At 34.4% G+C, this 14,038-nt stretch overlaps 1 protein-coding gene across 2 annotated transcripts in view; it reads right to left on the reverse strand.

Annotated features, from left to right (window-relative positions):
* The window catches only part of LOC114049642 (RAC-gamma serine/threonine-protein kinase), a 362,981-nt gene that overhangs the window by 70,113 nt on the left and 278,830 nt on the right, over window positions 1-14,038 (reverse strand). For both annotated transcript variants that reach the window (XM_027870916.1, XM_027870917.1), the window contains one exon: window positions 4,388-4,510. In XM_027870916.1, the coding sequence (XP_027726717.1) occupies window positions 4,388-4,510 (123 nt within the window). The remainder of the gene's footprint in view (window positions 1-4,387; window positions 4,511-14,038) is intronic.

The raw sequence follows: 14,038 nt of genomic DNA on the forward strand, positions 1-14,038 counted from the left end.
TTATTTAGAATTATTTCAAAAACGTGTTTCCAGATTTCTATACACTTCTCAAACTTTTAGTATTAACCACATTATTGTATTTGGTTGCATTAATGCACCACAATGTATTTAATCATTTCTTTATTGTTGAACATTTAGGTTGCTTCAAGATACTTCTTTTTCGGCAACTACAAATTATGCCACTATGATACTTTCAAAATATACATTTACTACATGGAATAATTGGATCAAAGTGTATGATTATTTGTTGGTTGCTACCAATTGCCAGACTGCTCTCCAGAATGATTCTATCAGTTCACAATTTTATAAGAAAGTGAATGAGCACACCTGTTTGCCCAAACGTTGCTGACATTTAGTTTCACTGATTTTAATTACTTTTTTTTGACAATTTGAAGGCTATGAGGTTGTATCTCAAAGGCTTATATCTCTTTAGTTATTAATCAGGTTGAACATCTTTTCAAATGATTATTAACCATTTGTGGTTTTTCCTTTGAAAAAGTCCTCTTCACATTCCTTCTGTGTCATCTCACGTCCATAATTATTCCATTCTTACATCCTTTTAAAGTACTTAAAAGTCTATCATCTGGCTGGAATTCAGTAAGGTATATGGTTTAAACTGTAGGTCTAAATCCATTTCCTTCCAAATTGCTAACCAATTTTCCCAAGTGCGTTTATGAAATACTGAATTATTTCCTCCATTTTTATTTTGTTTTTCAAACACTGATATTTTATATACATTTGGTTGTATATTTTGTGAATTTTCATATAAATTTTCACATATTATTTAATATGTTTTTGTGTGGTGAGCCACATATTTGTTATTTCATTTTACTGTGGGAAAATTAAAGTGTAGAAACACTGTCCATTGATGCAGATGGATAACCCTCTCCATGCTCATTGAAACGTTAAGTGACTTCCTTACTTAACTAATGGAACAGAGCTGCCATGTGTCAGAGGCAAGACTTGAACCTAGATCTTTCTAATTCTAAGGCTGGGCCTCTCACCAGGCTCATTTAAGATGATGTGACACTAATGTATTATGCCGAGATAGTTACATCTATTTTCCCTTAAGAACTTGGGGTCTATTGTATAACAATTTTTTACTATTTAGTCATCTGTGTGCAAATCATTCCTATTTGCCACTGTAAATCAACAAGATTTCAGTGAATTCTCTGTGTTGGTGAACCCTTAGTGACCAAAAAATGTGAACTATGGGTTCCACTGTGTTTTAGAAAATTCAGAACTTCATTTAGTTCTATATGTTCAGCGGTAAATGGAGAGCATCATCCAGTGATAAGTGATGGATTTCAAATCACAGTATTTGTTGTTCAGTTGTGTCTGACACTTCATGACCCCATTTGGGGTTTTCTTGGCAAGATAATAGAGTGGTTTGTCATTTCCTTCTCTAGATCATTTTACAGATGAGGAAAATGAGGTAAACAAGGTTAAATGACATGCCTGGAGTCACAGAGCTAATAAGAGTCTGAGGGTGGATTTAAACTTAGGTCTTCCTGACTCCAGGCCCCAGCACTCTATCCTCTATACTTAAACTACACCAGGTTTTGAATTCTGATCCCACCACTAGGAAGGTCACAAGCTCTCTGGGTCACAGTTTCCTTAGCTACAAAAAGAAGTTGTACTAGATGACCGCTGAATCCCTTTTAACCTAAATCTATGATCCCACGTAATTATTTTGAAGCATGTGTGTACGTATATGTATGTGGGACATGTATGTGTTTGCATACATACCATATATACACACATACTCACATATATGTACATATGTGTGTGTGTATACACACGCACACATATTATGTCTCTTAAGTGGATTTGCATACAGAACTAAAGAAAGACTAAAACAATATAATCAAAAGAACGTGGACACAAGTTAAGTGTCCCCAAAGGCCTTATTTCTTTATGTTACTTGGTGATCTCATGGGTTTAATGATCATCTCTATGTAGATGATTCCTAAGCCAATACATCACAGAAACATAGAATTTGAGAGAAGAGAATGCAGTGGCTATCTCTAGTCTCTATACAATATCTATCTAGTCTATACACAATAAGTAGAAATCACATCTCTTCCTAGAAAATCCCCCTTCGAGGGGGAATCCACCATTTCTAAAGATAGCTCATTCCATTTTTAGACAGCTCTAATTATTAAGAAATTTTCCCTGACACTGAAGCCTAAATCTGCCATTATTCGTTTCTGACATCCAATGCCAAAAAGAACAAATCTAAACCCTATTCTATATGACAACCTTTCAAATACTTGGACAGCGCTACTACATCTCCCTAACTTCTCTTCTTCAGGCTAAAGATCACTAGTTCCTTCAACCAATTATCATATGACATAAACTTAAGCTTGCTAAGTGATATGGTGGATAATACACAGTATGCACTTTAAAAAAAGGTTTTCTCTCTTTCTCTTTCTTTCTTCTCTCTCTTCCTCCCTCCCTCCCACAATTTTTGCTCCCTTCCACTGGATGTTAACATCTTTTTAAACTGTGATGCACAAAACTAAAGACAATACGCAAGTAAGGTCTTATCAGAACAAAGTACAGAGGGAATGTCTCCTTCCTTATTACTGAAAGATATATCTCTCTTAATGCATCTCAAGACTGCATTAGCTTTTTTAGTTGCCACAAAACACTGCTTTCTCATATTGAGCTTGCAGTTCACTGAAATCCTCAGATCTTTTAAAATTGTTACCTAGCCATATCTCCCTATCTTTTACTTCCAAAGTTTATTTTTTGTACCGAAGGATAAGAATTTACATTTATTTCTACTGAATTTCATCTTACAGATTTGTTCCAATGATATAGCTTTTCACATCTTGATTCTGTCATCCAATGTGTTAGTTACTTCTCTTAGATTAGTGTTACATACAAATTTGACCATTATACTGTCTCAGTTTTTGTCCAAGTCATAATAAAAATTTTGAACATCACAGTGTCAAGCAAAGATATTCTACTGCAGACTTCCTATCACATTGGCTTTAAACCATTAATGATACACCATAAATCTGGTCATTTGACCAATGCTGAATCCAACTTACTGTACTACTGTCTGTCTACACCTCTCTCCATTTTCTCACTAAGAACACCATGAGATACTTTATCAAAAGCTTTGACAAAATCAAGTAAGCTATATTATACAGTTCTACATTAACTCTTTCACCATCTTCAACAGTGCTCTGATGCAGCTAGTCATTTTTTAATCAGGAGGAATATAGTTCTTTACTAAAAATAATATTCTATAGTTATCGCTTTGCAACATCATTGTGTATGCTTCTATTTGCTTTTGCAGCTAACTACACTTGTCTGTACTACACACCTACCCTTATACTTGTTAGTTGTCTCCCCCAAGTGTTGTCATCCATAAATTAAAGATGTATGATAGGAATACAACCAAAAAAACCCCAAAATGCTAAGAGAGTCAGATTAGTTGAGAAATATTGGCACTGGATAAAGAATGAAATGATGGGAGCCTTTTACATGCAGCTATGTAGGCGTATTAGATTACACAACACAAGAGTTCCTGAAAAGTTATTTGTGACCAATACTTTGGTGAAGCAAATAAATCAGAATGTTTAACAAAAGTACTGGAATACTTTTTAATTTAAAGGAATTCTTTGGCATGTCATATTTAGCATAAATTATCACTAACTCATTTACCCATTTTATAGACCTTGATTTTCACATGCTGGTTTGATTACAGTATGGTACAATATATGCTTTTAAATCAGTAAGCCTAGTTCATAAGGGTGTTGGGAGAATAACGCAGTACTTTAATAAAGGTCCTCAAATGCTTATGAAGAAACAAATCAATAGCAACATACTATACAATATTATTAGTAACCATATGTTTTTCAAATGTTAAAACTTTTTAAAAAATCAAATATTCAAATCGTTAAAGGTCTTAGACCATCAAGAACTATAAATTGAAACTAAAACTAAGATTGTATCCCAGTTAAACATCTTGATTTACTATAAAGGTTTTTTTATAAGGATAGGATGTCATATAAAATCCTAAAATAGAATTAAATACCTTAAGGGTTTTACCTACCTATGAATTCACTTAATTTTTAGGCCAATGCCTAATGTTATTCTTAATTATAAGCATTTAGAGAAAAAACTAAACTCTTTCTAGAGATCATATAGTTAAGAAACATTTATTTGCACATCAAATACTCAGAAATACAGAAGGTGCCTTCAGACTAGTGAATAAAACAGTATGCTCTATGCTGCGAAGCACATTCTACAAGGCACAGTTTTTTCTCAAAACCAAATCTATTTTTTTCAAAACTGTGTAACTTTGTAATTACTTTGTGTTTGTCCCCATAGTCTCTGAAAAAACAAAATTTGATTACTTTTTTTTTTTTACCTTGAGATCACGGTACACAATCTTTCCAGAATGTAGATAGTCCAAAGCTGAGACAATTTCTGCACCATAGAAGCGTGTGCGGTCCTCAGAGAACACCCGCTCTCTCGACAAATGGAAAAACAGCTGCAGGGTAAACAGCAGGGACAGGATTGTAATAATTACTGATTTAGTGGGGGAAATTAACACAAACATAAAACACCTCTCATCACCATATTGTGATGATAGATAGTGTACTCTCAGTGGACACTCAGCACTCTTAGACAGCAGCTGGCTTATCTTTTCCAGGTTTCCAAGGGGAGACTGTGAGCTGTTAAATCAGCGTTTTAATCAATATACCAATCTTGTTTAAGGCATTCTGTTTGCTACCCATTTAACCTTCAGTTACCATAGGAAAAAAGTGTCTATCATCATCCTGTATTCCTTCTTATTCTGTCCCTCACCATTTCCTTTTTAGGATGAGGTACTGAGTGATATTATTAAAATAACAACATGGGTATGGTTGCATGATTTTAAGTTAATTACTTAATTTACTTTTGTACTAAAGAGGAAAAAAAAGAATTGGTATTCATCTGGACACTGTTTAACAAATGAACTAGAACAATGAAAAAGTTGATAATGCTGTCAGTAAATAGCCCCTCAATGACCTGATCATTGTGTTATAGCTAGAGATGATAAACCTCTCAGAGTTGTGACTTCCTAACTTCATTTTAGTGATCTACAAAATAGCTAAGCAGAACAAATTCTTTGGTATTCCTGATGGAATTCAATATTTGTTCTCCCCATTCTGAAACTGTACCACTTAACAAATCATCCATTCCTTAAAAACAAAAAAGTGGCTAATATTTTTAAAGTAATTATAAAGCAATATAAAAGTTAGCACTTTGAAATTACATCACTCCAAAAACATATTAACTAAAAACATTAAAGTTTTTTTAAAATCAAATATGATTTAAATTTTTTCTACATAATATCTGTGGCAGATTTTTGAATTGCTTGTTTTTTTACTGATAAGCAAGTTGTTCAATGATATGCATCAGAGTTCATTCATTTGCTTCTGTCTATATACATGACATTAAACAACTACACTAAAAATGAAAATTTCAGCTAATCATCCAGATGTTTTCAATTACTTGAAGACTTGATATCAGATAAAAATGTTATGATGATCTGATTCAATTTGATTTAATTCAATTAGGCAAGGATTTATTGATTGCTTATTGATGTCTGACGCATTGAAGGAAATACAAAGCCAAATAAGATACAGTCCTTGCCTTCAGAGAGCTTATAAACTTTTTAATTCTCTTTTCATTGGATCATTTGATTTTATATAGACACAAGAATAGGTAACATCTATTTCTACATTTTGTATTGGCAGGACTTCTCATAAGTAGTGATATAATTTTAGGGGATACCAGGCTAGCATCAGTTACTCAAAAAAAAGCTGCCTGATTCATTGTAAGAGATTCATTTTTATGTTTTGAAATATTTGGCAGGGAGAGGGTCTTCAAGAATTCTGTACAGTGATGGGAGGAAATGACTACAAGGAAATGATTATAGTAAAATGACTTCAACCTGTTTTGAAACCTCATTCAAATTGCTTACCTTTGTATTTATGGCCCTAAATATTCTGTCCTGAATCTGCCTTTCATTCAACAACCATCTATAAATTGCCTACAGTGTACAAAGTGATATGACAGGAGTTGCGAACAAAGAAATGACCCCTGTCCCCTTTCCACCTTCATTTCTCTTCTCTTCTCTATACAAACTTCCAATTCCAATTGGACTGGTCTACTTACTATCCATAGAACTTGTCTTGTATATCCCTTCTCCCTGATGTTATTCTTTTTAATTCCACATCAAATGTCCATCCACCCTCCTCTCTGTCCACTGAACCCTTCTATTCTCAGTTCAAGTACCACCTCCTTTCACAAAGCCTCCACTAACACCCTTGCTCACTGAATTCTCTTCCCCTGAATATATATACCAGGAGGAAACCTGTGGCCTTGAGGTGAGTATATACCCACTCCTGGTATATACTTTGCCTACACTACTCATTCGACATTTACTATTTACTACTTGGGTTAGCTGGAGTTTTGTTTGCTTAGGTCTTTTTATCCATAATTTTATCCATAAGTTCTCTGAAGGGAGAAAATCACTTCTTGTACTTTTAATAAATCCCACAGGAAATACATAAGACAAGGGTGTTAAAATGGAAAGCATGCTGGGCCTGTCATCAGAAGACCTAGGCTTGAACATAACTACTCAAATATACTCTCTCTGTCTCTGGCTGTCTGATGTTTTATTTAGCATAAACAAAAATGTGTAAAGCTTTTTACTCATTTTCATTCCTTGGTCAACCATGTGAATTGGTGGTCATGACGGCTAGCTGAGTTAAGCTTATCTCTCATCAACAACTTAGGATTCTTAAAAGAAACACCGTGAGCAATCTCAGCACAGTAAGATTTGTTGCATATTAAGAGCACTTCTAGCTCTCTGACACTGTGCACCAAACTTCTTGAATCCATTACGTAATATGTTTTGTCTTCTTATTGCTTCTATAACCAACACTGGACATTAAAATCTGACCCTTGAAATCATCTTCTCACCCATTGGTCAATGCCTCTTGGTACACACCAGTTTACTTGACCTCAACATTTCAGTCTGATTGGAGTCAGATGACTTTTTGGTTCTCTTCTTAACTAATTTAAGCTTCATGTTAGCAGCAAAAAGATAGCCACTGCCTCAGTGGGCAGTGCCAAGGAAAAATGAGAGAAGGAAAGACTTCCATTTACTCTTACTGTCCTTATGAGGGTCACTTCATCGCTACAGATATCCTCACCTATAAAATGGGGATGATAATATCTGCCTTAAGTTGCTCAGTGTTGTTGGGATTAATTCAACAAATATTCTATAATCAACTACAACATACAAGACACTGCATGGAGCTGGGATCAAGTAAGATAATGGATGTAAACTTCCATATACAATGTCATCTATTACCATTAAGCAGTATTTAATAAATATTTCCAGGATGAGCGCTATGTAAATGCATTACAGAAAAATTGTGTTACAGTTGGTATGAATTTGTATCCAGAAAAGGGAAATGGTCCCTTTTGAAGAGGAGATATGCCTGATCCTGTGTATAATATTTACTACAGAAGTAATTAAAAGTAACTTTACAAGGCAATCAGGAAAGATGGGAAGTTTAAAGCAATTTCCCTGAAAAAAAGAACAAAAGGAATAAAGCAGTATTCCTGTGGAGAAAAACCTTCTGATTAAAGAAAAGACCATACTCTGAGTGTTCTTTTTGTTGCTTGTACCTGTGGAAAGTAGGAAAGGGCTAAATAAAGAACTTGAATGAGTCATGCCCTTCCTTTAAATAATCTCACAAGACAGGAAGGGTGAGGAAGGAAGCCAGTGACCAAGAGGAAAAGTCACCTGCAAGGACTTTTGATGCTGAACTACTGAAGAACACTGAAACTCTTGCTAAACCCCATGACAGTTTTTACTCACAATTAAGAGTTTTAGTATAAACTGAAAAAAAGCATTCTGTTAAGGCCAGGGAGAAAACATTGGGCATTTATGATTGGTGAGAAAGTCAACTTTTTGTAAAAAGATAACTGTATTTGTTGAAAGCTTTCTTTATTTGGGCATCCTATTCAAAGGTCTGAGCTGAAACTGGTTAATTTTTGTGTTGAATTATTTTAATAGTCATATTCTTTTTTTTTTAAAGCCTAACGACACTAAGTTAAAGTTAATTTTGAAAGTAAGCTGAAATAGGGCACAGGATAAGCCACTGGGACAGAGGGGACCATTACTTTACAGATGAGAAAACTCAGATATGGTGAGGTCAAATGACCTTTGGGGGGGGGAATGGGGACATATAAGTGTAAAAATTGAGTCTCCCTTTTTCACTCAGGCTGGAAGGCCAAGCAGCCCCTCACAGGTTGGATCCCCATGACGACCTGTATTGAAGCTTTAATCTACTCTGTTTTTCTTACCTAGGCTGGTTCAGTCCCTGCCGAGACAGACTGATGACTCTCTAGTTTTAGAAGCTCACCACAATAGTGCCACAACTTAGTATGGATCAGTCCTATTGCAGCTAACATATCTCAAACTCAAGCAATCTACCAGCCTCAACCTCCCATAGTTATACGCTTTATAGGTATACTCCATCACATTTGGTTGACGTCAAATGACTTTGAGAAGTCCACGCAAATAGTGAATGAGAGAGACAGAGGTTCTTTTCCGTAGAATATGCTATCAAGGGGCAGCTAGGTGGCACAGTGGATAGAGCACCGGCCCTGAAGTCAGGAGTACCTGAGTTCAAATCCGGCCTTAGACCAAACACTTGACACTTACTAGCTGTGTGACCCTGGGCAAGTCACTTAACCCCAATTGCCTAAAAAAAAAAGAAAGAAAGAAAAAAAAAAAGAATATGCTATCAATATAAAAATAATGAATGCAACAAAATGTAACTAAAAACATGCAAAATAATTTGAAAAATCCACTTAAACTAGACAGTTTGAAAGTAATTAGGGAAGGTTGAAATTATATATTAAATATTGATTTAACATATACTATGTTAAGAAGCAATACTTAGCAATGGCTAGAAAGCTATAGCCCTGAACAATTAATTTAGTTTTAAATGTCCCAGGCAACTCTCAAAAATATACTTTACACAGAGTTGCTATGAAAATTACAATATACATTGATAGAGGGAGTTCCTATACAAGATGCTAACCATACCTATGAAATCAAAGTTCCAGACCAAATACACACACACACAGAGCAATATGAGTTCAAATACAAATGAACTATATATCCAAATACTATTTAAGCATAGACATAAACTAAATTCTATATAACACACATGTGTTACATGCTAAAAAGAATCCACAAATGTTTCTATATAATGAAAATTAGGGCAGAAGTTCTGATTTTAAAATATTTGTATTGGAATCATCACAGACCAGACACCCCAAAATATATTCAGTTCAAAAGAAAAAATGAGTTCACCTGGGACAGATGACCAGATTTTCTCTTCAGAGAGGACATGTTTACCTTAGTGTCTCCAGCTATAAAATGGGGGTAATAACAGCACCTACCTCACAGAATTGTTAAAAGAATCAAATGAGATATTCATAAAAAGCATGTAGCACAGTGCCTGGCAAACAGTAGGTACTTCTTAACGAATGTTCATTCCCTTCTTCTCCATTCCTCAAGTATCCTGTTTGTTCTGAAGTGAACTTAATAAATCGTTGTTGTTCAGTCAGTCGTGTCCAACTCTTCATGCAATGAATGGTTAGCAAACTACTGTTTTTGCAAATCTGTTTATTTGATCATAAATCACAACATTTACTGTGGCAATAAACTGCTGCATTTAGAATAAGAGTCTTGGTTCTTTTGAAGTGCAATATACAATGCAGTACATTTTACAATAAATACATATTTGTATTTCCCCAAATTCAGAATTATTAAAAGTTCTAGTCTTAAGTTGATTTTCTTCCTGCAAATCTTTTGTAATAGCTTAATAGCCCCTACCTAGAGAATTGCACAATATGTTTAATACAAGTCTCATTAATTTCAGTGATTAGATTCATTATCATAATATTGATTGAGCTAGGATCTTGAGTATCCTAAAGACAACTAATTAATTAAGCAATAAGGCACGACAGTCTGTGCAATAATGCTGATTAACACACCCCTTGGGCCCACAGAAGGACCCAAGGTACAGTGGAATAGCTCTAATTCAACCTAAGGTGAAATGAATAAACATGACTATCCTACATAGTTTCAATATTGTTACTCATTCAGCACAGTGAAAATTAAAGTTATTTTATGACGAATAAAGTATTTTTACAGTTTTAAAATAACTCACTGCAATAATTATCCAGATAATAGCTTTTATTATCCATTCGTTTTCTGACATACATTTTGCAAAGCAAAAATAAGTTGTAAACTCATCTAATTTTAAACTTTGTTTTTTAAAGCACAACTTCAGTGAGGAGAGTATAGTGGGAAGAACACTGCATTTAAAGTTCAAATCTCTGCTTCTTAATATTCAGTTTGACCCTGACCAAGTGTTTTACTTTTCTTGGTCACAATTTTGTGTAAAATGAAGGGACTGAATTAAATGACCGGTAAGGTATTTTATATGTATAAAGCTATGAGTCTCTCACCCTGCAGATAAGAAAGACAAATAGTACTGAATTGCTTAGGAATTAAAAGTGCTCTGGCAATTAAAATAGGCCATTAGGGAAGCTATGAGGGAATTTCAGGAGCCCTATATCAGATCTGAAGTCCTGAGATGAAATAGATGTTCGGTAGAAACAGCAGTTTCAAACAATGGGTTATCCATCTTGGGCTCTACCTCTATTGTCTTTTCTCAAGCCATGCAATGCTCAAAAAGTAACAATAGATACAATCTCCCCAAAACTGGCAATCCTACTATCTATATTTATTTTATGATCTTTGTCATAGCTTTTTTTTTTCTTTTTCAACGGTGGAGGGCAGGAAAGGGTTAACATTAATGCATAAAAAATTAAATGTAATTTTCTATATTGCAAACAAGTTCTACCCCTTTAAACTGTGAAAATATTTATAACTGATTTAAAATTGGAAGAATTTAAAAATATACTTAGCAAAGCAGTTATGATAGGCTCTTTATAGCTTATAAATACATTTACTCTATATAATACTGCAGGAGACAAGATTACTTCCTCAGCCCAATGCGAAAAAAATATGAACAAAGGAAAAAATGTTATTTATTAAGAAAATAAGTAATACAAAATAGACTGTTTTCTGTATTTTTATTTACAAATCTTCAAAATTTCTAATAAATATTTCAAATTACCAAGAAAAAATAAAGCTAAAAATCATTCCTGTGATATCTTCAATAGTGGATATAATAAGTATTAAAAGTTCACGCTTCTCCAACCGTGTCTCCAAGTGTACCCAATCACACTCTTTGGATGTCAAACGCAAAGTCCTAGAACTACTGTGAATTTTCCCATCTGTTCAAATGTAGGTTAATTACAATATGAATGCAGAACTCTAGATAATATCTTATATGATTGCCATATTCAGGAACTTATTTTGTACCCCTTTTACTTTGAGTCATTTGGACTTTGTTCTATTACTCGGAAAATAAATTCCTAGTGTTCATTGCTTCTAGGGAAAAGGCAAATGCTAAGGGAAATTATGGATCACTGTGAAGATTCCTAGTGGTACTACTCCCTTTTGACATCTTCTACATGCCCACCAAAAAAGGAGTTGGAGGCAGAGACTTTAAATAGGCACTAACCTATCTTACTCCTACCGACCTCTAGCCTTCTATAAAAAGCTTTAAGTAGGTAGAAAGAACATGATAAACGTTTTTACATTGCTGCTTTCAGCTATGTTCTTTTCTTTCAGTTTTCTCTCAAGTAATAAAGCCAAACATTTCAAAAGTATTAACTTCATTTAAAAGACTGGTATTAAAGAGTATCACTGATATATGCTTTAGTTACAAAAGGCACAGTAAGCCCTCTTTCTCTAAAAACAAGAATTGGGAATAATTGAGAATAGGTATTAAAGAGAATTTTATTTTCAAGAATGAGAAACTGGAATTTTCTACTTAGAGAAGTTTCATTCTTTCCTTTTCTAGGTACTTAAAAAAGCGTTCCCAGATTATAAATCACACAGTACTCTGGATTACGAGTTCCTTGAGAGTAGAGACTATCTTTTGCCTTTCTTTATATCCAATATTTGGCACAGCGCCTAGCATATGGTCCAGTTTCTCTCTCAAGAACAAGATCCTTTGTAGCTCAATGAATCAATGGAACACAAAACAGGGAAATGGGATCATACCCTGAAAAACAGGAAAAGCTCACAGGCATAAGTTCTGTCTGTCCCAGTTTCTTCATCTGCAAAATGGGGATAATAATATCTACCTCCCAAGGTTGTTGCAAGGATCAAATGAGATAATATTTGTAAAGTGCTTAGTACAGTGCCTGGCTCATAGTAGGTGCTCATTAAATACCTTATGCCCCTCCCCTCCAACGATGCAAATTACAAATTATCTATGAATGAGTATGTTCTCCTACAATTTTGATACAGGGAGTCCATCCAGTGTGCTGGAGGCCTTCTTCACTTTTTTTCTAACATCATAAAAGGATGCCAGTGGAAAACTTTCATTGTCCATCTGTCATCCATTTACCCTCGTCATATGATGATGCCATATTCTTTTCCTAACACATATTTCCCTAAAGACATCTTTTACACCTGTTACCTCAAGTTTCTTCATTAGTTATATGTTATATCCTAAACATTTACCATACATGTACCTCTCCTACTGCCCCCATGTGATATTGTTTTTGTGCTTACTGTTTGTTCATTATGAAAAAAACCTATTTGATTCAATAGAGTAAAACATTGCTTTAAAAGCTCTTATCTAACAACATGTATATATCATTCACATATTAAAGACAAAGCAACAAAAATAACCCTGTTAAAAGACCTATCCATTATAAACATACACAAGGCATAAAACAAGAATATTTATGCTCAGCAAAGGTGTTTACCACTTTGATGAAGGATATCCAGCATAGCATATAAACTGAAGAAAAACTACCTGCAAATATCTGATATTCCTGTTGGCATATGATATTTTGCCAATTCCATATAGCCCCACAACATTTAAAAGATTCATAACTTTTCAACGGTGTTGGCCTAACCATCCACGTAGGAAAAACAAAGTGGATGAAGAATGTCTATTGCCTAGATTATGCTATGCATTTAGACAGATCACCAAAGCACTTACATGTACATGTGGAACAGATAGCACAGATGGATGAGGTGAGCCCAGCAGAGAATTAGACTGCCTTTAGAAAACTGCAATGTCATTAGTGAACCCTAACTTTCTATGTCAACAAGGAGTGATTTTTTAATACTAATCACCTAACAGCACTGACAGGTGCCAGCAAGACATGAATACAATAGTTTCTGATGCAGTAAATATAACTAGGTAAATAGTCTTCATTAGTCTCATCAGAAAATAAAGATGCCTTTTATTACATTAGGAGGTAGCTTTATAAAAAGTTAAAATCTAAACTTATAGAAATACAGGCTAATAGTTGAAGCTAAAGATGACAATAAATTATTTGAAAAAATCTTCAAGAATCTACCCAGGAAGATTTTACTTTGATCATCATATACTTGAATTTTGTTCATGATAATTCCACCACTTTGCCTTGTACACAAAGAAACAAAAAGATGACTCCTAACATACAAAATATGAACATCTAATAACTAAAATTATTAAGACATGACAGACAAAATGTAAGCATTTTGATTCCCTTTTCCTTTTTAATTCTATCAAGATATAATAAACTAGGCTAGTGCTCTATGTTTTTTGAGGAAATATTTAGGATAGCAGTCAAAATGCCACTATGTGGATGCCAACGGTATTGCCAATAAATCTGAAAAATTACAGTTCACTTGATTCTTATTGCCAGAGGTTCCCCCCCACCTGCAGAAAAGAAAGGCAGCATGGCAAAGAATAGAGGGCTTGTCACAGACTGAAGAAAACCTAGATTTAAAGTCTTCTTGATCTCTGTCTCTGTCTCTGTCTCTCTCAAACACACACACACACACACACACACACACACA

This window comes from Vombatus ursinus, unplaced genomic scaffold (assembly GCF_900497805.2).
Source record: "Vombatus ursinus unplaced genomic scaffold, bare-nosed wombat genome assembly UNPS02014798.1, whole genome shotgun sequence".
NCBI lineage: Eukaryota > Metazoa > Chordata > Mammalia > Diprotodontia > Vombatidae > Vombatus > Vombatus ursinus.